Below are 23,709 nucleotides of genomic sequence, written 5' to 3'. Positions count from 1 at the left end.
CACTTTGGGTCCGCGGGGCAGATCTTATGAGATGCATAGCTAAGTCGACAAATTTATGTATTTTCTCAGCCATAATTTATATAAGTCATGAAACTGAAGTTTGTAGAAGCAATGCGAATTTACGAAACCTAGAATTTGTCACTGTTTAAGTCAATTAAGAAAGGCAAAACAGCTGTTCGGGTCATATAATTATATATTTGCCATTTTGTAAATACTCGTATGTAGAAGTGCTCTGCCCGGATATAGATTCTGGCAGATAATAATAACAAGAATTCCAAAATGAGTTATTTCGGTTTAAAAAAAATCATTTTTCATTTCTTTTTTTAATAAATCACTTAGAGTAACGTCGAATGAACTTTTGTGACTGATTTGTAAAAAGTATGAACTTACTGTTTCAAATGTATATCAGCCAATCTACTAGGAAAATCGTCTTGGCACATTTTCGCTCTTTCATTCTGTAGTAACATTTTATTTACAGTCAAACATGTACTCATAAAACACGGCGCGCAATGCGGCGGATATTTGAAGTGATTCTACTATAAAATGCCTAGTTGCAGGGTTAGTTCGCTTAACTCTCAAGTCTAATTGCTAGTGACTTTAAAATGATTTTCAACGTTTTTTTTTTTTAAATAAATAGTTACTGTCCAACAGTATCAAAGTACAGACTTTGACGGAAATTTTTTTTTCTAACTGTGCTAAAACTTAGTATTCTAATATCAGAAGTCTTTTGTATGACGGGTAAATGTCTTTTAGTTAACTAATGACTTTACTTAGAGCGATTTTCGTTTGACGTTGGATGATGGCGCAAGATCAAAACTAAACAACAAATGGAAAAAAACTTGTGATTAAATGGCCCAACTTTTTTGAGATTTCAGTTAATGCCCATCCTTGCTATCCGTAGCAAAGGACGACAAAAACAGTTTCAGCGCCCTTAAAAAGTAGAATTAAGTAACAAAACTGGACAATTATTTTTAAAAATGAACTGATGCGAAGACCCGTTTTATAGCCTTTTAAGAAGATAGCAAAGAACGTGACGTTAAGCCTCTTTAACACGATCATGAAACCTTGGGAACGACGGTGTACTGAATAACTTGAATAACGCTTTCAGGCTGATCGAACGTCACAAAGACAGTGTTAGTATTTACCAAATCAGTGAATAGCAATTTTTACGTGTTCTGATTGGCTTCCGTAACTCGGAATATCCTTGGCTAGTCCTTGTTTTGCGACCGGAGCCAAGATGGCGTCTCGTTTCAAGACATTTTCAGAAGACGGAATTTGAGCGATATATGAAGCAGTCGTACAAAGAAATACCAGAAAAGCGACGAACCTTGGCTTGTCGGTGTTTACTGGCAGGTACAAAATTATTTTCGTGCTGAATTTGCAACAAAAGTCGTAAAAATCACTTGACAAAATCCCCGAAATGTTTGTAAATTGTAAACAAAGTTCCAGCTAAGTGACGTTTTTAAATTACAAAAAGTTGTTTTCTTCATCCTATATATCCAACCGATTTGGTAAATACTAAAGCAACTATCCCGCTCAGGGTCGGTGAACAGCGCTCGATATTTACCGCGACGCTTCACGTCTTCGGTAAAAACCTACCACCATTCACCTCCCCTTCGGGGGATAGTTGTATATTATTCAGAGACAGCCTCCGTGGCAAGCGTCGAAAAAAAACTATTGAAATTTATTTGCCCACCAAGAATTTAAGAGTTCTTAAAAAAACGTTTAAATGTGTCCGTGCGTTCCAGATCGAATTGGAATTTGGAAATGTTGATTTTTGAGGAAAGGAAAAAAACCTCTCGGAGTAAAGGAACGAACCAATAACAAACTCAATTCACACATGGCACCACATGGACCACATTGGTAGGAGGCGAGTGCTCTGCGGCCACTGTGCTAGCCTGCGATCATGCCCTCTCCCTTTATCAGTGTAATCTGTTTTCCTTTTTTTTCCTCTCGAGCCAAAGAAACAAAGAAGTAATAAAAATAAATAAATAAAATAACGCCTGATCTCAGGTCACTGTGCCTGCTCCCCAAGGTTTCGAAAGGGGAAATAGACAAAAGAAAAACGGGAGGGGATTGAGGAGAGAGGAGAAGGGCTTTTTTCTCCCCCGGCCCTTTCCTCCCCTCCTCTTTTTGCGCCTGGTACACAGCCTGTTAAATTCCGGAAGTACTGTATTTGTTTGCTTTTTCATCTCATTGACAGCAATTTGTTGTATATTAAAATTCTATCTTCTTTTTATCTCCATTTTCCATTTTCCATTTTAGGTAAGGTACGTTTTTATTAGCGGAAAAGATTGGTCAATTACACTGGCCTTGTCATCATTACGCAAATGAATGCTAAAACAAACGTTAAAAAGTAAAGAACATTTAATGACAGTTTTATTCTCATAAATATAAACATTTGTTCAGCTTTACGTTCGTTAATTACAACTTTGTAGTAATTACTTCCAAATCTTCTGTCATTTTGGTTGTGTCCTTGGGAAAATAAACCTTTTGAAAAAATTCACTTTTTTTCGTGGAGGATACGTTTTTAGTCGTGAAACGCTGCGAAGGTTTAAAAAAGTACTGGGTGAACCAAGCTGCCCACAACACCACCCTTTTGAGGACGTAGCAGTCGGAAAATGCCTCAAGGCACAGGGTGTCGTGCCCGTTAGAACCACAGATTCCAGCGGCAAAGAAACGTTTATGGTATTACCACTTGAGTCTCATCTGATGCCCCTCACATACAAGTTGCCATGGTGGTACCCGAAATTCTATAAAGAGGGCGCTGAATACTGCTCAGAATACCCGTATCTTTTTCATCATGTTAAACCAGAAATAATGTATCAGATGGAATACTTAATCTATCGTGTGAAAGTGTGGTCCAAAAACAGTAAACTAAGAGTGGTTGTCAGAGAAAACCGGGCAAAATGTTAAAAATGTCAACGGAAGGGGGTCAACAAAATAAGTTCATACTAACATCACAGATAGGTATGGTGGAGTATTGGACAAATATACCAAACATAGGTTCTTCACTGCTCTTGTATTAGAGATACGAGCATCACTTTATTCGACCCCCTCGGACGCCATTTTTATAAGCAAATTTTCACCATTTTCTGAAACTCACAGAACCCTCAAAATTTAACGAGCGAAGTTTATTTTTTGTATGCGACACAATACATCATAGAACTACTTTCTAAAACCATAAGAATTGTGAAGCAGCCACGGACAAGACTAAAATTTTCTTATTTCATCTGACCTAAATTCAGTGTGTGCAAACGAGCAAAAAATCGGGCATTTTTGAATTGATCTACAGCGCACAACTAAAACGACAGAACAACTCTGACAGCCAAATTGCAGTCTACTATCATCCATCTATAACCAAAACACTAATAATCATTTTGGGCCATTGAAACAGGAAGAAATTAGAAAACTCACATTTGTTATAGTTTCCAAGCTTTTTCTTTCAAACAGGCCGATCCCTTCGTGTTTGTTTTAAGTCCTCTTCGTGAATTTTCTTCCATATTTCGCTGTAAAGTACGTTCAGCAGCTGGAGGAAATATCAAAAAGCTCGAAATACTGCCTAGGTTACATGTTCAAAGGGTAAAAAGTGCTGAACGATAGGATAAAACTAGAAAGTAACAAACCGACGCCATCTTGAAAATTCAGCACTCAGGAGGGACTGGCACTAGTAGCTGCGTTCGATCTCTAACATACGGACAAAAATTGCAAAACGAGCGCATAGAAAACCAAACCGAATATAGAAATGTAACCAGAAAGCCTCGGAATCATGTTAGAATTTTTCTTTATCGAACGTGGGCTATTACGAACTATTACCAGGAGCCTATGGGCTCCTGATTACCAATAAGATAAAAAACAAAAAACAAACAAACCAGCTCATCAGCGACCTACTCCAGTCTTATTTCTTCTTCAATTACTTCTATTAGTTGAACTTAGCTTTAGAAGAACGCCTGATCGCAGGTTAATTGGTGATTAACTGGTATTGCTTCATTCCCTCCGCATTTAGAGGTGTCCGGTGAATGTAGATAATATTACAGATCTATTTTGTCTCTTTATGAATCACTTAACTTCGCTCTCATGCGAGCTAGCTAGACTTGCTATGTATCAACCTCGCGAGTTTCGAAGCGGCGGGGTAACTGCGAGCAGTGGATATTGCTTGCTGTAAAATTTGTAATAATTTCTATTACCAACTGTTTCTTAAAATAAACATAGTACATGCAGTTGAATCAGTGTGCGGAGCGGGCATTTTAGGCCGCAAGGCGGCCAAGGGAGCCAGCGGACGAAGTACTTATTTGAAAGTAAGCCTTCTAACTGATGATCTCATCGCTGTCACCTCGGATTTCCATAAGGTAATAGACCTTTGAATGTTTACAAGAGCTGTCAAAATAAACCATTCATAGCGTTTACCAGAATCTGGTATACCGGAAGGATCCGGAAGGGGCTTTTGTTGATGAGTACCTTTAAAGGAGTTTTTAGGACTCTCACTCCGTACCCCTTCCCCTCATTGCTTTTCCTGCTCACTTCTTTTTCAGAATGCTCTTTGCACGGTCCACACAAGATAAACGCCACGTTTAGAGGGAACGCGCAAATTCTCTTACAGATTGCGGTACTGTTTGCAGCTCAAAAAAACTTCATGGTTCCGCCGGTCGCATGTAAAGAAAAGGCGGATCCGTGCAAGTTTTTGGCCGTTCAAAAATTTTTAAAAGGGGTCTGAGTGTTTTAAAACTCGAGTTGGTACCTTTTCGATCATATTGATCATTGATAGAAGTCGTACACCTGGACGTTTACAGCCACTGGGTTCCTTTTAGGTTACTGGTGTAGCTGTGAAAGAATTCGGATCTCCTACATCTCTTCGTCACTGGATTTGTCAAAAACACTACTCTCACTACGTTGTTTAACATAAGCATTCCTCACATTTAGAGAAATTGTCAAGGTCTTGCCTTAAATTCAGAGGAGGCAATGACGACAGAAATGGAATTTATTCATCTCCTAGGGAGCTAATTTCCAACGCCATTTCGTTTGCTAATCTTTTCCATAGCCTCCCACACATCCCCACGAAACACGAGCTCCCCTAAAAACGCCTGCGTGGGAGGCCATCTTTTCCACGGCGCTGTTGCAAAAAATGCGCGAGCGAGTCACACGAGATGGCACAAAATGTACTAAAATTAGCACATTTAATGGCTATGATATATATTTCAGGGGCACCCAATGACAATTTTCGGAAAATATCTGTTTGGAAGACGATTTGCGATCTAGAATTTTCGGAATATTTGTTGTAAATTTCTTGCTTGCCTGCCTCTCCAGGGATTTTCGAACATCTAAAAAATGGTATAATTGCCCCATTTTTAACGGATTTTTTCCCGTAAAAGGTGACCTAGAATTTTCGGGAGCCTTTTTTCTGGCTGAAATTTTCGAAAAGGTAAGTTTTGATCCCTATAATTTTCGGATCAATAGACGTTCAGCTAGAAAATCCGAACAGATGAAAAATTTCTAGGGGATAAAAATATGCCTATATCTACCGTTTAAATACTAAAATACGTTTAACAATGCTATGTTTAAGTGGTTTTGAACTATCTTCTCGTTGGGTACCCCTGATATTTCGATGAAGTCAACCCCATCCCTGGAAAAGGTATCTAGTTACGGTCTACTACCCCGATTTAGATAAATATGGCTCCTGGTAGAGTATAAAAACGTAATTTTGTGCTATTTCGCAGCGTAATTAGCGTTGCTAGATAACTCTGTCCGCCATCAGGAGCCCGTAAACCACAATTAAAACCAAAAAATGTATGAGTAAAGACTACACATCAATATTAATATTAATCTTGTAAAAATTCTAGTATGAGCCATTAAAATTGTTGAATGACCTTCTTCACCTCAGACACTCGTGTCAGTCAAGTGTGAATCGAAGTCCCCCATTTTGCCTTTTTGTTCAAACAAATCTCTGACCTAGCAGCCCGGCTGCATCTTGCGCCCATCATCTGCCCCCAAGGGGTGAGGATCTGGCTCCTTTTTCACAGGAAATTCATAAATTTTCTACTAAAACACTGTGCAATATGGAAGCAAGGCCAATTTAAGCACGAAGAGCTGCACTAAGAGCTGCTCAGATATCTCAGAATTGGAAAAAACATAGTAAGAGAAATTGCTCAGAAATTATACAAAAAGTTGCGTGAAACGAAAAAAGTTGCTCGAAATAATACAAGTTGCCAAAAAGTTGCCGAGCAACTTGTGGAAAGCCCTAGGGAGAAGGGGAGGGGGGTGGGAGGCTACTCAATAAAGCTTTGCTCGGAGAGGCTTCGCCCCGAGGTCCAGTCCCTCACCCTTAAATACACTATTTTTGACAAAAGATACCCCTTTCGTGTATCTTCCATTGAAAAGTTGTATCCTTTTCATATATATGCTTCGTGAGAATAAATCGGTAAGAAAGGAGGTCTTCGGGTGATGCTCGTGTAACCTTTAACTGAATTAACATGTAAATGATATTGCCATAAGGCGTGTTTCTTCGAAGCATTTGATAAAAGGCCCTTTAAAATACTTAATGAAAGATTTTCCTCTCCGCTACCCTTTGTTACTCCTGATGCTTGAAAGAGGTACCCTTCGGGCGAAAAGTGCATCATGAAATCATGAACAGGAGATGAGTAGACCTTCGGATATGGACGGTGATTCAAGACTGACGCAAAAATAGATGATACAATAAAGAGTCCAAAGAAACGCTAAGACTTATACGAGATAACTCAAAATGAAGTGAATGAAGAGTAAATGAAGACTGAATAAAGTAACGGCAATTGGTCACCTTCACCACACCCTATCACTCCGCCCCAAAAAAACCGACAAAAACAAAGAAGCTAAATTTAATTAAAAGTAGTGACTGAAGAAGAAATAGGACTGTAGTAGGTAACTGATAAGCCGGTTTGTTTGTTTGTTTTTGTTTTTTATCTATTTGGTAATTCATCACGTTGTGGACAAGGCAGCTACTAGTGCCAGTCCCTCCTAAGTGCTGAATTTTCAAGATGGCGTCTCTTTGTTATTTTCTAGTTTCATCCTATTGTTCAGTACTTTTTGCCCTTTGAACATGTAACCAAGGCAGTATTTCGAGCTTTTTGATATTTCCTCCAGCTGCTGAACATACTTTACAGCGAAATATGGAAGAAAATTCACGAAGAGGACTTAAAACAAACACGAAGGGATCGGCCAGTTTGAAAGAAAAAGCTTGGAAACTATAACAAATGTGAGTTTTCTAATTTCTTCCTGTTTCAATGGCCCAAAATGATTATTAGTGTTTTGGTTACATGGATGATAGTAGACTGCAATTTGGCTGTCAGAGTTGTTCTGTCGTTTTAGTTGTGCGCTGTAGATCAATTCAAAAATGCCCGATTTTTTGCTCGTTTGCACACACTGAATTTAGGTCAGAAAAAATAAGAAAATTTTAGTCTTGTCCGTGGCTGCTTAACAATTCTTATGGTTTTAGAAAGTAGTTCTATGATGTATTGTGTCGCATACAAAAAATAAACTTCGCTCGTTAAGTTTTAAGGGTTCTGTGAGTTTCAGAAAATGGTGAAAATTTGCTTATAAAAATGGCGTCCGAGGGGGTAGAATAAAGTGATGCTCGTATCTCTAATACAAGAGCAGTGAAGAACCTATGCTTATTATATTTGTCCATTACTCCACCTAACCTATCTATGATGTTAGTATGAACTTATTCTGTTGACCCCCTTCCGTCGACATTTTTAACATTTTGCCAGGTTTTCTCTGACAACCACTCTTAAGTTACTAGCATGTATGGATAAAACTACCAATTCAAAACAAACAAAGTAGCTAGACTACGGTCATGAAATTAGCCTGTGTACAGACGGCCCCTCCGCTAAAAAAAAGATAGATATCGATCTTCCTCCCCGATTTTTTTTCGAGGGGATTGGGCGTTTGCACACGGGCTTGTATTTCTTGTATTAATTTTTATAGAACGTGTATAAGCTATGTTCTTTTGACTTCACAATGAAGTCCGGGAACGTCGAAACGTCGTCATCTGTTTTGAACTTTTTACAACGATTTTAAGTATTATTTTATCGCAGTTCCTTATACTCAATGTTTAAACTAAAATTGCTTGTTTTTTGGGCGTGCCCAAATAGAGTAATGGAAACGGCTTGTTTTGCAAATGTGCAATAGGCACGCAATACGTGCTAACGCAAACAAGGCAAGTAAACAAGCGAAGCGAGGCGAATGTCTGCCATGCGAACGTCTTGTACAAGGTAAGAGGCATGTGGGAAAGAGAGCTCTGCTAGCACACGACACTTTATCGCATTTTTACGATCTCAAAAGTTAATCTGAATCTTCAGTATTTTTGCCTCATCGAAATTTAGAAGTCTGAAGTCTATGGATGAAATCTATCAAAAATACTTGGAATATTAACGTTACGAACCTTGAAACACAGAAACTCACAAAACGGATCAAAATCCACCAATCACAAATCAAAAACAATGACCTTTTGAACCCGTTGAAGTAAACTTTCGTTTCCTAAGAGGTCCACTAAGATGATTGGCGTCTGACGTTTTTTGGATGAGAGGATCGAAATACACCAATCATAGAAAGACACTTTTTATTACATGTTTCCTGAGAGGTCATCTGAATTTGCTGTTTTCTTTATTTTATGTCCATTTTCTTTTCCTTATTTTGTGATTGGTCGATTTTGTTAGGTCGAGTGGATAATCCAATGAGGGACGATTTAGATATCGTTTGATCCGAAATTTTTGGAAGCAGCAGTTACTGGGTGATGTGTTCTCCCATAACACCATTTTTCCCTTCATGGCCCTGATATTAAGGCGTGTTTTGATATCATTTTGTACAGGAAGCTAAAGAAAATTGATACTCCTTGGCCCAGCTTTCCAGCAAAGAAGGCAATTACATCAGGAAAACAGTTTTGAACAGTTCCAAAACTTTCGTCCTATCTCGAACTTAAAAGTAGCATCGAAGCTTGTTGAAAGGGCAGTTGCCATACAACTCACAGATCACGTTATGGCGCACCACTTAGATGAGACGTTTCAGTCTGCATATAAGAATTTTCACTCCACCACAGAGACAGCTTTAGTAAGGGTCCAGAGTGACGTTCTGTGTGCTATTGACAACAATGAGTCTGTTATACTTCTTTTCTTTTGATTTGTCAGCTGCCTTCGACACGGTTGATCAATCGATACTGTTATCAAGATTGCGTGACCGCTTCGGAGTAAACGGTACTGCAGCTGCATGGTTTGAGTCATACCTGACGTCGCGGACGCAGTTTGTTCGAGTCCATGACTGTTGGTCAACACAGCGCTCTCTAGAGCGCAGTGTACCCCAGGGATCTGTTCTGGGCCCTCTTCTTTATCTCCTCTATACATCACCCATTGCTGATATCATAAAGTTCCACAATTCACAGTATCATTTATACGCTGATGATACCCAGCTGTATATATCGTTTAGAACTGACTGTAGCTATGATCTCTCTTTGGCTAAGCGTCGTGTCGAATGCTGTGTAAACGACATTGATTGTTGGATGGTGAACAATGGTCTTAAACTCAACCAGGATAAAACTGAACTTGTTCTCATCAGTTCAAAGTTTCGTTGCAGGCCTTCTCTAGAGTTTATCCAAGTGGTTGATGAGAAGATCCAACTCAAACCTTCCGCCCGAAATCTGGGGGTGATTATAGATCAGTGTCTTGATTTAACCGACTATGTTAACAAAATCTGCGTTTCCTGTCAGTATCATTTAAGGAACATAGCTAAGATCAGGAAGTACTTGAGTGAAGATACCTCTCAAATTTTAGTACATATGCGTTTATTAGCTCTAAACTCGATAACTGTAATTCTTTGTTATATGGTCTTCCTAAACACCTGTTAAACAGGTTAAGACTGATACAAAACACTGCTGCACGCATTGTTACATTATCTAAGCGGTTTGACCATATCACTCCTATCCTGTTCAAACTTCATTGGTTGCCGCTGGATTATCGCATACATTTTAAAATTTTCCTCTTAGTTTACAAATGTCTAAATGGCTTGGCACCAACTTACCTATCCGAACTTTTACGCTACACTAATGGTCCACGATTACTTCGTTCTAGTTAACAGAATTTTCTAGCCGTGCCTAGGACTAGGTTAAAGACGTATGGTGATAGGGCTTTTTCCGCAGCTGCTCCTAGGTTATGGAACCAATTGCGCCTTGAACTCAGGAGTGTTACATCTGTGTCGACCGGTTCAGGACGCAGTTGAAGACATACTTATTTAAATTAGCCTAGGTTTTTTATTTTAGTAGCTTTATTTAATTTTTATTTTATCTTATAATAGTTTTTAACTCTAGTTTCTCACCATATTATTGTACAGTGCTTTGAGCAATTACTGGATACCGCGCTATGTAAGTGTCTATTAGTGTTATTATTATTAAAACGAACAAAGAGTGAGTTGACAGCTGGTAGAAAAGTGAAGCTTTTGCTTTTGTTGTATTTGTATGAAGCTGATATGTCCTGATATACATGTAGTTCTCAGTATCTGACAAGGATTGTGCCTCTCAACAGTGTTGCCCCGAACCTTTGGAGTACTGCAGCTGATATAAAATGGCAAATTCAGCTCCTCTAATTGTCAACAGAAGTGAATGAATATTGTTGGGAAATATCACAGCTGCGCCTATACTTTAATTGGCTACAAAAAAGGAAGAAAATTCGGCCATTCATCTTCCAGCACCGAATCTCTCAGTGTTGTGTTAAAATCGTGCGCAAGTTTTATGTTTAATATCTCGAAAAAGAAATAGTCGGTCTTTGACTCCGGGTGATCAGTGGTTTGTTCCATGAGAAAAACAATTTACGGTGAGATAAACATCGACACTGACTAGAGGTAGAAAACTGTCAATTTAAGAAACAATGAAAGAGTGATTGAAGTTTTGATCTAACTCTTTTAAGTTTCATTTATTATTAATAAGGAGTTTATTTGCAATCTAACGCCCACGTGTGAAACTAATGAAAGTGATTGCTGAAATTAAAAGTCATAAAAAAGCGAATAAACACAACTGTCTTTTTGATAGAAAAAAGGCCGGGAGAGATGATTAAGTAATAAATAAACACGCGTCAAAAAGGTTTTTAAGAGTGATGAACCAATAAATCTTTATTAACAAAGGAGTAGTTTTGATGTGGGAAGCTCCGCAGTCGTCCTTGTGACCAACGAACGTTTTAACTACCGGGTTAAGAATTTAAGACAAATAAGAAAAATGCGCAGCGCTAATTGTACGCTTTGTGATAAAATAGAGGCACCTATGGAGAACTCTTCGTACAAGATCTTAGCCCTTTTTAATATCTTTTCTGGAGTTTTATCTGTGGCAAGCAATTTATTGGTTTTAATAGCAATTTAAAATTTTTCTCCTTTGAGAAAAGTTTCAATTTTCTTCATATTATCTCTCGCAGTGGCTGATTTCTTAGTTGGCCTGGTAATGAATCCAGTTTACGCTTGGATATTCTTCGTAAACGCAACTGAAGAGAATCATCCTTTAAGAGTTGCCGAACATTGGTTATGGCTTCAAGCGGTCGTGATCTCAACTTTTACCTTGACTGCTGTTTCTATAGAGCGCTATATTGCAGTGACAAAATGCTTACACTACCTCGAAATTGTCACAGCGAAGCGTTGTTTGTGTTGTGTCGCATTGACATGGCTTTTCTCTATCATCTACGCTTCACTTCGCTTTTTCATTCACCGGGCTAAAGATCTACCTGCGTTATGAATTTCTACAACAGTGCTAACAGTGTTTATTCCTTTCTTCATCATCTTGTACTGTTATATTTGCATTTTCAAGGCTGCTAGAACTCAGTGTATGCGCATTGCTGTGGATAGCAGCAGCACAAATGCCGCGTACTGCAAAGAAGTTCTTAAAAACAAGAAAGCGGCCTGGACTTTGTGTATTGTGATTGGTTTGTTCGCGTTGTTATGGAGTCCCAGTTTTATACTGTCATTATGGGACAGTATGACCGCCGATCCATGCGACAGACGGTGCGTAAATTATCTCTGGTTCTGGGCAAGCTTTTTGTCATTCACAAGCTCGTTTTGTAACCCTTGGATTTACTCCATACGTATGAGAGAATTTCGGTTAGCGTTCTTCAAAATACTGCGCATTAACCATGCATCAACAAACAAAGAAGCTTAGTGTTAAACACTTAATGACTGGTCCGAGGGACTGGCGTCATAGATTTTGCAATGGTGCGCAAGCCCGCTCAAAGATTTTGGCGGGAAACAGTTTCATTGTTAGATGACATGTGACCTCGAAGTTTTTTCGGGGAAGGAGCGCGGGCTCATTTCCCGAACAGCGGCTGGTAATCGAGCCTACGCGCGCTGTTGGAAAGAAATTTCTAGCTATATAAGCAGGTGTTATGTTCTTTTAGTATGAAGGCTAAAGTAGTAGCTGTGCGTGGCACTTCAGACAGCAGCCAATAAGCGTCGAGGAAACACCCACATTACAGTTTTAAGCCAATTAGGACCGGGTAAAAAATGAGCCCCAACTGAACTGCCTTAATCTGAAACTACATTGTCATAACACACGAAAAAAGTAAACACATTACAGGGTTTGGAAACATTACCTGGAAAGTCATGGAAATTAAGAATCTTATTTTCCAGGCCTGGAAAAAAATGGAATTTAATTGTCCGTCCTTGAAAGTCATGCAAAATTAAAGTTTTGTTTGATAGATAATTTATCGCGGATGACAAGGCAAGGACAATGTAAAATAGAGAGGAGTAATTCAGCAGCGCAAACGGCATGTGCTGAACCGTTTAAGGTCAAAAAATACTCTAAAACAAGGAAACTTTTTGAATTTTTCAAACTGACAGCTAAACCTAAGGTCTTGGAAAACTTGAAAAGGTCACAGAAAAAGAGTACGAAACCTGCATTAGTCATGTCCCTGTTAGTACTGGTCTCTCACAGCGAGACACAGCGAGAAACCTCTCATGTTTCTCTCGCCATAAGAGACCTCTTAATTCTAGCAGGGAAACGTCTTATTGGACTGACCATAGATTCAGGGCAATCTTGTTCCCAGAGCCCTTGTTACCAATGCCAAAAGGTCGCAGCTCTCCCCCACTGAAAGGGGCCCTTGAGAAAGACCATGAATTTCCTTATATGAAGTAAAACAAAAATGCCCAGGTATCAGCTGAGATTAGGGTCTCCTAGCGGGGGTAGAAGAGATGTTACTTCGCCAACTGGAGAAATATATGTTCAAGAAAACAAATTTTATAACCTTTCATGCTACTTGTCTGTTTCAGTGGTCTAAATATACTGATGTACGCAAGTGCTAACTAGACTAACTAGTTTTTGAATTAAAGTGATCGTTGTAGAGTTAAGATTCTGAGGAAACTCTAAAACAACATGTAAATGGTCGAGTTGTCCTTCAAGTTCTATTGCCGGATTCGATTTTACTTTTATTTAACAAAGCTTCTACGCTAGAAATTTGGATAAAATTTAATGCACCTTACGTATAAATAATCATATTTCCTATATATTAGTTTACTCAACCTTCTATCTCATGCAACTTTAAACAAAAAGGGGATCCACTGGTTTAAAGCTGTGTTTTCTTTAACGATAGGGAAATCGCACCCACACAGTATAATCAGTATTAACAAGGCACAAGAAAATGAATGCATTGATGCAAAGCCAATTTTAAAATATCACATATATATTCACTTATAGCTGTATATTTCTAACTGTTATATACTGCATAGCAGAAAAAAATTAAGGTTGTTTGCATTCCCGTTCAACCAGTTTGTCCTTGTTTTTGGATATTATGGTAATGTGAGCGATAATGAGTTTAAAACAAAATTTTTTCAAAATCTGAAGAAGGGATAGAAATGACGCACAACATTTACATTAAAGCCGAGTTGTTTCCAAGTCTGTTTCTTTAGCTTGAACTCCTCTGTTTTTAACATATGGTTGCACTTCTTGTTTGCACCTTGTAAAACATAGTCCGCCACACCGTTTTGCTCTACAACAGAACTTTCTCAATTCGTCGCTGAAGGTCCTGTTGTAATAGCCAAATATAAGAGGATTTAGGACTGAACTGGCGAAAGTCAACGTGTCAAATATTCCGTGTAGTAAAAAATACAGCTCAATAGTATAAATGTCATGAAAAAGCTGAATCCATGAGTTCGTATCGACTGCTTCGGTGGTGCCTTCAAACTCCTCCTCTACGTTGTTATCCTCCATTTCTTCAACAAGTATTGATTCCTCGAATATTTTAAAAGCGTCTCTCGTTTGCAAAATTAACTGAGGGCCCCATGTAATCAAATAGGTAAAGACAACAAGCAACATCATTTTTACAACTCGAAATTTAGCTCTTGCAACTTGGGAGTTGATTAATTTGCTGCGAGTACGGCTCCATAGAAAGTGTAGAATTTTACCGTACGCAAAGCCCATGGCAACCAAAGGAATCACAAAAGAACAGCAAAGAAAAACGGTTAATGAAATCGGAAAAGCCAAGCCGAAGACATGATCACAGGACAAAAACTCTTCTTCTTGATCTATGTCTACGACTGTCACACTTTCTGAGCTGTACAAAAATGGCGCCGAACATGCCGCTCCGTAAATCCATGAGAACACCACCACATTTCGACTGTGCCTCCAGGTTATACTCCTCGCTTTGAACGGATGAACAATATGCATGTAACGGTCAAAAGCGATTCCAGCGAGAAGGCAAAACGTGACCGCTAAAGTCGCGTATTTCCCAAATTCCACAACCTTGCATCTCAAATCGCTGACAGCGAAAGGCGTCTGAATAAAACGATCGGGATTAGAGACAATCCGAAAAATGAGATCTGCGACTGCTAAATTCAACAAATGAAAGTTGGAGAAGCTTTTGAAGCACTTTTTCGTCCGAATAAGTATCCAGCAAACGAGAACATTTTCGACGAATCCACAGATGATTAAAATGCCGCATATAACAAAAAGGGCCATGTGTACTAAGTTTAATGCCTTGATTTCGGGAAATAAATCATCCTCTGTTCCCTTTTGAAAGTAATTGCTGGAATTTTCTTTTTCTGTGTAATTCCAATCCATAATCTTCTTTCAGGCAAGGCAATATCTCCGATCATGAAACCATCAACTTCTTATCCTCCTGTTCGAAGTAAAACTCTTGACTGATATCTTCTCTGTATTGCAACAGCGTTCCCTAACCAAACAGATATGTTCATATCTACCTCTTCTCAAGTGTTATGTTTGGATTATTTTCCATCTGTGGTCGATGTTGGACCTGCGTTAAGCCAATCAATGCCATGGCATTTCTTTGTTACATTACAACAATGTGAATATCATTGATTAGGTTTGCAATCAGTGTGACGAATAGACGCAAAGGAAACATGATAAATAGAGCGAAATGTACTAAAACGAGCAGTCGACCTTTTTTTCTTTCTTATTTTTGGCAACGTTGCTTCAATCACTTCCTCTCTTGAATATTTCATTTTCCTTTTTGTTATAATTAAGTGTTCTATCGCAGTTCTAAGTGTTTTTTTTTATTACCTTCCGGCATTTTAAATAGCATTCTTTCCAATAAATGTGTTAATTTGTACATATGACAGGTAGAGATGTCACTAACTGATTATGATTCATTAGCTATGGCTTATCAACCGCAAAATTAAAGCCTAGTAACATGTCAAGAGCCCACAACGAAGTGATAGGCAAACCTATGTAAGTGTCGGTTTAACTGCTTTTGAGTCTTGGCTATCCAGCGTATTAACACCCAGTGTAATAAATCCAAATAATCCGACTTTTTTGCCCTAAATTTGGGCCCGTTTCGGTGAGGAGAAAACCGTCAGTATCTCACCTTTAGTCAAAATTATGACCGTCTCAATTAGGGCCGGAGTAGGTTTATAGTTTAATTTAAAAGCATCATGTAGACCCAACGGCTGAAACTCAAGAGTGGAATTAAATCGCAGTTTGAAAGGCCCAGTTTTTAGCTTTTTTTTTTGCTCCTCAAAATGCAAAATCGCACTTTGAATCTGCGGGGAAGATCTTATGAGTCTGATTAGTTTTGTAGCTAGGACAAATTTATGTATTTTCTCAGCCATAATTTATATAAGTCATAAAACTGAATTTTGTAGCAGCAATGCGAATTTACGAAACCTAGAATTTGTAACTGTTTAAGTCAATTAAGAAAGGCAAAACAGCTGTTCGGGTCATATAATTATATATTTGCCATCTTGTAAATACTCGTATGAAAAAGTGCTCTGCCCGGATATGGGTTCTGGCAGATAATAATGACAAGAATTCCAAAATGAGTTATTTCGGTTAAAAAAAAAAAAAATCATTTTTACTTTAATGAATCACTTAGAGTAACTTTGAATGAACTTTTGTGACTGATTTGTGTGCGTTTCAAAATGTATATCAGACAATCTATCAGGAGAATCGTCTTGTCACATTTTCTCTCTTTCATTCTCTAGTAACATTTTATTTACAGTCAACCGCAATCAAATATTCGCAATGCGGCGGATATTTGAAATGATTTTACTATAAAATGCCCAGTTGCAGGGTTAGTTAGTTCAAGTCTCAAGTCTAATTGCTAGTAACTTTTAAAAAGATTTTTAAGGGTTTTTTTTAATAAATAGTTACTGTCCAACGGTATCAAAGTACAGACTTTGACCGAAATTTTTTTAACTCTGCTAAAACTCAGGATTCTAATATTAGAATTCTTTTGTATGACGCGTAAATGTCTTTTTAGTTAACTAATGACTTTACTTAGAGTGATTTTCGTTTGACTTTGGATGATGGCGCAAGGACAAAACTAAAGAACAAAGGGAAAAAAACTTGTGATTAAAACTTGAAAAATGATGGCCCAACTTTTTTGAAATTTCAGTCCATGTTCATCCTTGGTATCCGTAGCAACGGAAGACAGAAACAGTTTCAGTGCCTTTGAAATATAGAATTAAGCTACAAAACTCGACCATTATTTTTAAAAATGAACTGATGCGAAGACCCGTTTTATAGCCTTTTAAGAAGATAGCAAAGAGCGTGACGTTAAGCCTCTTTAACACGATCATGAAACCTTGGGAACGACAGTGTACTGAATAACTCGAAGTATAAAACGGTTTCAGGCTGATCGAACGTCACAAAGACAGTGTTAGTATTTACCAAATCAGTGAATAGCAATTTTCGCGCGTTTTGATTGGCTCCCGTAACTAGGAATATCCCTGGCTAGTCCTTGTTTTGCGACCGGAGCCAAGATGGCGTCTCGTTTCAAGACATTTTCGGAAGACGGAATTTGAGCGATATATGAAGCCGTCGTACAAAGAAATACCAGAAAAGCGACGAACTTTGGCTTGTCGGTGTTTACTGGCAGGTAGAAAATTAATTTCGTGCTGAATTTGCAACAAAAGTCGTAAAAATCACTTGACAAAATCCCCGAAATGTTTGTAAATTGTAAACAAAGTTCCAGCTAAGTGACGTTTTTAAATTACAAAAAGTTGTTTTCTTCATCATATATATCCAACCGATTTGGTAAATACTAAAGCAACTATCCCGCTCAGGGTCGGTGAACAGCGCTCGATATTTACCTCAACGCTTCACGTATTCGGTAAAAACCTACCACCATTCACCTCCCCTTCGGGGGATAGTTGTATATTATTCAGAGACAGCCTCCGTGGAAAGCGTCGAAAAAAAACTATTGAAATTTGTTTGCCCACCAAGAATTTAAGAGTTCTTAAGAAAACGTTTAAATGTGTCTGTGCGTTCCAGATCGAATTGATATTTGGAAATGTTGATTTTTGAGGAGAAGGGCTTTTTTCTCCCCCGGCCCTTTCCTCCCCTCCTCTTTTTGCGCCTGGCACACAGCCTGTTAAATTCCGGAAGTACTGTATTTGGTTGCTTTTTCATCTCACTGACAGCAAATTGTTGTATATCTAAATTCTATCTTCCTTTTATCTCCATTTTCCATTTTAGGTAAGGTACGTTTTAATTAGCGGAAAAGATTGATCAATCACACTGGCCTTGTCATCATTACAGTCATAACGCAAATGAATGCTAAAACAAACGCTAAAAAGTAAAGAACATTTAATGACAGTTTTATTCTCATAAATATAAACATTTGTTCAGCTTTACGTTCGTTAATTACTATTTTGTAGTAATTACTTCCAAATCCTCTGTCATTTTGGTTGTGTCCTTGGGAAAATAAACCTTTGGAAAAATTCACTTTTGTCCTTTAAATTACAAAAATCTAAAGATCTCATCGTTTTGTTCTCAAAAAAGAGAGTTTGGGGCTCGGGTTGTACTGATTTCTTACGACTTTTGGTCTTCGCATCACATTGTGAATAATTTATTCTGCAACAACAACTTTTCAGTTCCTCCCTGAAAGACTTGTTATAATAACCAAATATGACAGAATTTAACACGGAACTTGTATAGGTTAACATTTCCATGGTATCGTCAATAATAAGTAACTTTATGTAGTTCTTCTCTTCTCTAATTTTGTCTTCCAGAGGTATTTCTTTACTTTCCCAGTCAATCATGTACTCTAGAGATACTATCTCGAACGCTTGCAAAAAATCCCAAACTAGCTTCGGCCCCCAACTTATCGAATATGCAATCACCACACACACCATCATTTTCACCGCGCGAAATTTAGCGTTTGCAATTTGTGAGTTGACACAGACGTTATTTCGCGCTCGTTGCCAGAGAGCTTTTAAAATCTTGGCGTAGGCAACTGTCATCAAAGCTAAAGGAAGTAAAAAGGCAAAGAACAGAAAGACACTTGATGAAATTTGAAAAGGCAATCCAACACCCCACAGACAGACCTCGTAATCTGTTTCCTTCCAGTCGACTGTTGAGTATTCTATACTGAAGAGAATTGGTGACGAACAAGCAGCTCCGTATAACCAGGAGAAAAATACGGCTTTTCGGCTGTGCTTCCATGTTATGTTTCTGGCTTTGATCGGATGTACAATATGAAAATAGCGATCTAACGTAATTCCCAACAGCAGGACAAAGGTGACAGCCAGGGTAGTGTAACTTCCAAATCCTCCGAGTTTGCACAAAGCATTGCTACCATCTCTTACTTCTTTATTTTCAATAGCGAATAAAACCGGTGTAAGAGCCAGTCTAAAGACCGCATCCGTCATAGCTAAGTTGAAAAGGTGAAAATTTGAGAAGTTTTTCAGTAGGCGTTTCTTGCGGAGCAGAACGCCGCAAATTGTGATGTCCGCGATGATTCCGATCACGGCTACAGCGAATTGCAAAACATACACGACGTTTGTGAACAACGAATATCTCTTGTATTCTTCGGCGAAATATTGTTCAAAATAGAAGTCACTGTTGGTTGTATTTGTGGACTCTTCGTACACACTTTCAGTCATTTTGATCAAGCGATTAATCAGAAACTATTGATCATCTTCAAACTTGAAGTCCACTCGATGTCAGTTCGTCACCTTAAAGCAAAACCATCTTTACGGGACAATGATTGCACCAATCGTTATAGCGACCCTCCAATAAATATAATAATTTAACTGCCTGCAGGTGGTTTATTAAAACAATTCGCAAAAAAGAACGTACTTATGGTAACACAAACAACAAGAAAATACTCTGGCTCATAAAAAATACAGCATAAATATTGACAATAAAAAACTTAATTTTAGAAAATTCACAGTCTTCAAAGATTTTTGGGCGGAAAAAGCAACAAGGATGGATGATTAACTGTAGTGAGAATGTTTATCACTGAGAATTCAAAGTTTTTGTTACAGCAAATCGCTTAATTATTTTCTCATCAATAACAAAATTGTTTATTGAACCTACAATAGGTGGTCAGTAATGTTTATCTAAAGAAACAACTTGAGTGTGCTTGCTTACTATTAATGATAACTCTAAAACAAAACTATTACGACGTTTTGAAGTATTTTTCAAGACATACACTGTTATTGAAAGGTCTCGCTTTCATAACCCTCAGTTATACTGGAGTAACTCAAAAGGCAAAAATGCCAATCGAGGTTAGTTTCTAACGTTTATATGCACAGCTTCGTAGAATTCGACTACAAATATTATTCTCTCTAATCTACACCTTCCATTATGAGAACATTTTAGAAACAGTTTACTTTTGTGTTATATTAATAACCAAGACCCAATTTTTGTAGTTTTGTTTTAACTACAAGTAAAGGCCGGGGAACCGTATTGTTAACAGGTCACGTTGTTCCTGGACACCACACGATAACGGGCAAAAACTTAAGGTCGTGATTGAAGTACTCCTAGTACCAAGATCACGTAAAGGAAAATTATACGTTTATATTTTTTCACCTAATGTTTACTAGATTTTCACATAAAAACAAGTTACTGCAAGTCTTTTTTGGGGGCAGCTGTCGAATTCTCATGACACCACTAATTAATGAGAGAAAACTGGAAACATGTCAAGCAGCCTGAATGTTTCTCTGAAGTAATGACTCAAACCACGTGAAATAATAAAAAATAATAATAATCCTTTATTTACCCTCGGCAGTATTTATAGCACTAATGCCAGTGGTGCCGAGCAAATGCCTGGAACAAATAATTTAAATCAAACTAGAGATAAACACCTTTATTTATTCAGGGAAGAGAATCCTGTCAGAGTCAAGGGAGCTCCATGACTGTAACAATCTCTTTTTCTTCAATCGTTTTTCTCCACCCCCTAACCCGTGGGGGGCGCGGGGTAGAGAAAGACGTCTAAATTAAGGCCGACCCAAACTAATTAGACCGCCTGAATTGGTTCAGACGCCGATCTTAATTCCAGCAGAACTAAATTAGAAAGAAGAAAAATGCTCATTTTTGTCAAACGTCTTGCAAAATACGTCATTATAATTTAGGCAAATGAAGAGATCAGGGTCTGAATCACAGCCGTTCCAAAGACGTTCCACAGCCGGCAGCCCAATGAACCCCCCATTATGGGAGTCTTGATAGTGCTAACTAAACTTAACATGCATTGTGCCTTCAGTTGCACCGCAAAGAAACACAATACTAGAACTATTATACCTATTAATCTTTTTCGTTTCTTTATAGGTTTTTTCAAACCTAACAGAAGACATTTAAGGAGAAATCACTGCCAATAAATTACCGAAAGGACATCATGAACCTGTCTTCAACCTCAAAGCTCTCCACTTTTGCTTGGGGAATGGTACTGGGAGTTTTAACCATGTTCATATTTGAACACTATAATTACATGCAGTTTATGCACGAGTACATCGAAACTGAGTACACCGAAAAAATTGCTGCTCAGAGAAATGTTAGCAAGTATAAGACTAACGCGTATTATCGTCCTCCCGAACCAAAAAGATACAGCATTCAACGAGAGGAGAGAGGTTATTTGACCCCTGAAGTTAACGGGACACGAATCTTATGCTGGATAATGACAACTCCAGACAACATACCTAAACGAGCAAAATCAGTCAAAGATACGTGGGGAAAGCGCTGCGACATCCTTCTGTTTTTCAGCTCAAAAGAGGATCCCAATTTCCCCGCCATCGGGCTTAATGTTGAAGAGGGGCGTGCAAAGTTGTATGACAAAGCTAGAGCATCATTGGAGTACATTTATAACCACCATCTCAACGATGCTGATTGGTTTTTTAAAGCGGACGACGACACTTACGCCATCATTGAAAATCTTCGTTCTTATCTATCCAACTTGAATACCTCGGAACCTCATTACCTTGGCAGAATTCTTACTCATGATGGTATTTACAACAGCGGTGGAGGATACGTTTTTAGTCGTGAAACACTGCGAAGGTTTAAAAAAGCACTGGGTGAACCAAGCTGCCCACAACACCACCCTTTTGAGGCCGTAGCAGTCGGAAAATGCCTCAAGGCACAGGGTGTCGTGCCCGTTAGAACCACAGATTCCAGCGGCAAAGAAACGTTTATGGTATTACCACTTGAGTCTCATCTGATGCCTCTCACATATAAGTTGCCATGGTGGTACCCGAAATTCTATGAAGAGGGCGCTGAATACTGCTCAGAATACCCATATCTTTTTCATCATGTTAAACCAGAAATAATGTATCAGATGGAATACTTAATCTATCGTGTGAAAGTGTGGTCCAAAAACAGTAAATAAAGTACTAGCATGTATGGATAAAACTACCAATTCAAAACAAACAAAGTAGCTAGACTACGGTCATGAAATTAGCCTGTGTACAGACGGCCCCTCCGCTAAAAAAAGGATAGATATCGATCTTCCTCCCCGAATTTTTTTTGTAGGGGATTGGGCGTTTGCACACAGGCTTGTATTTCTTGTATTAATTTTTATAGAACGTGTATAAGCTATGTTCTTTTGACTTCACAATGAAGTCCGGGAACGTCGAAACGTCGTCATCTGTTTTGAATTTTTTACAACGATTTTAAGTAATATTTTATCGCAGTTCCTTATACTCAATGTTTAAACTAAAATCGCTTGTTTTTTGGGCGTGGCCCAAATAGAGTAATGGAAACGGCTTGTTTTGACGCAAATGTGCAATAGGCACGCAATACGTGCTAACGCAAACAAGGCAAGTAAACAAGCGAAGCGAGGCGAATGTCTGCCATGCGAACGTCTTGTACAAGGTAAGAGGCATGTTGGAAAGAGAGCCCTGCTAGCACACGGCACTTTATCGCATTTTTACGATCTCAAAAGTTAATCTGAATCTTCAGTATTTTTGCCTCATCGAAATTTGGAAGTCTGAAGTCCATGGATGAAATCTATCAAAAGTGCTTGGAATATTAACGTTACGAACCTTTCAAACACAGAAACTCACAAAACGGATCAAAATCCACCAATCACAAATCAAAAACAATGACCTTTTGAACCCGTTGAAGTAAACTTTCGTTTCCTAAGAGGTCCACTAAGATGATTGGCGTCTCACATTTTTTGGATGAGAGGATCGAAATACACCAATCATAGAAAGACAGTTTTTATTGCATGTTTCCTGAGAGGTCATCTGAATTTGCTGTTTTCTTTATTTTATGTCCATTTTCTTTTCCTTATTTTGTGATTGGTCGATTTTGTTAGGTCGAGTGGATAATCCAATGAGGGACGATTTAGATATCGTTTGATCTGAAATTTTTGGAAGCAGCAGTTACTGGGTGATGTGTTCTCCCATAACACCATTTTTCCCTTCATGGCACTGATATTAAGGCGTGTTTTGATATCATTTTGTACAGGAAGCTAAAGAAAATTGATACTCCTTGGCCCAGCTTTCCAACAAAGAAGGCAATTACATCAGGAAAACAGTTTTGAACAGTTCCAAAACTTTCGTCCTATCTCGAGCTAAAAAGTAGTATCGAAGCTTGTTGAAAGGGCAGTTGCCATACAACTCACAGATCACGTCATGGCGCACCACTTAGATGAGACGTTTCAGTCTGCATATAAGAACTTTCACTCCACAGAGACAGCTGAAGTAAGGGTCCAGAATGACCTCCTGTGTGCTATTGACAACAATGAGTCTGTTATACTTCTTTTATTGGATTTGTCAGCTGCCTTCGACACGGTTGATCAATCGATACTGTTATCAAGATTGCGTGACCGCTTCGGAGTAAACGGTACTGCAGCTGCATGGTTTGAGTCATACCTGACGTCGCGCACGCAGTTTGTTCGGGTCCATGACTGTTGGTCAACACAGCACTCTCTAGAGCGCGGTGTACCCCAAGGATCCGTTCTGGGCCCTCTTCTTTATCTCCTCTATACATCACCCATTGCTGATATCATAAAGTTCCACAAGTTACAGTATCATTTATACGCTGAT

The 23,709-nt window shown here is 38.5% G+C and overlaps 3 protein-coding genes across 3 annotated transcripts; 1 reads left to right on the top strand and 2 right to left on the bottom strand.

The window, feature by feature from the left end:
- Nucleotides 1-13,861: 13,861 nt before the first annotated feature.
- LOC140936574 (QRFP-like peptide receptor) lies at nt 13,862-15,046 on the bottom strand. The gene has a single exon (XM_073386078.1). It carries the CDS (start codon nt 15,044-15,046, stop codon nt 13,862-13,864), a length of 1,185 nt encoding a protein of 394 aa, XP_073242179.1.
- A 3,077-nt stretch (nt 15,047-18,123) lies between these two features.
- Nucleotides 18,124-19,329, bottom strand: LOC140937860 (C-C chemokine receptor type 1-like). The gene has a single exon (XM_073387431.1). It carries the CDS (start codon nt 19,327-19,329, stop codon nt 18,124-18,126), a length of 1,206 nt encoding a protein of 401 aa, XP_073243532.1.
- Nucleotides 19,330-21,001: 1,672 nt separating this feature from the next.
- Nucleotides 21,002-22,134, top strand: LOC140938594 (glycoprotein-N-acetylgalactosamine 3-beta-galactosyltransferase 1-like). Its single transcript, XM_073388089.1, has one exon. It carries the CDS (start codon nt 21,063-21,065, stop codon nt 22,044-22,046), a length of 984 nt encoding a protein of 327 aa, XP_073244190.1. The 5' UTR covers nt 21,002-21,062; the 3' UTR covers nt 22,047-22,134.
- Nucleotides 22,135-23,709: the final 1,575 nt, after the last annotated feature.

This window comes from Porites lutea, chromosome 5, assembly GCF_958299795.1.
Source record: "Porites lutea chromosome 5, jaPorLute2.1, whole genome shotgun sequence".
NCBI classification, from domain to species: Eukaryota; Metazoa; Cnidaria; class Anthozoa; order Scleractinia; family Poritidae; genus Porites; species Porites lutea.
This window is presented reverse-complemented; position numbering and strand designations above follow the sequence as displayed.

Excerpts from the sequence above, each read along its gene's own strand:
- LOC140936574 (XM_073386078.1), bottom strand. The coding sequence starts at position 15,046 with ATGGATTGGAATTACACAGAAAAAGAAAATTCCAGCAATTACTTTCAA.
- LOC140937860 (XM_073387431.1), bottom strand. The coding sequence starts at position 19,329 with ATGACTGAAAGTGTGTACGAAGAGTCCACAAATACAACCAACAGTGAC.
- LOC140938594 (XM_073388089.1), top strand. The coding sequence starts at position 21,063 with ATGAACCTGTCTTCAACCTCAAAGCTCTCCACTTTTGCTTGGGGAATG.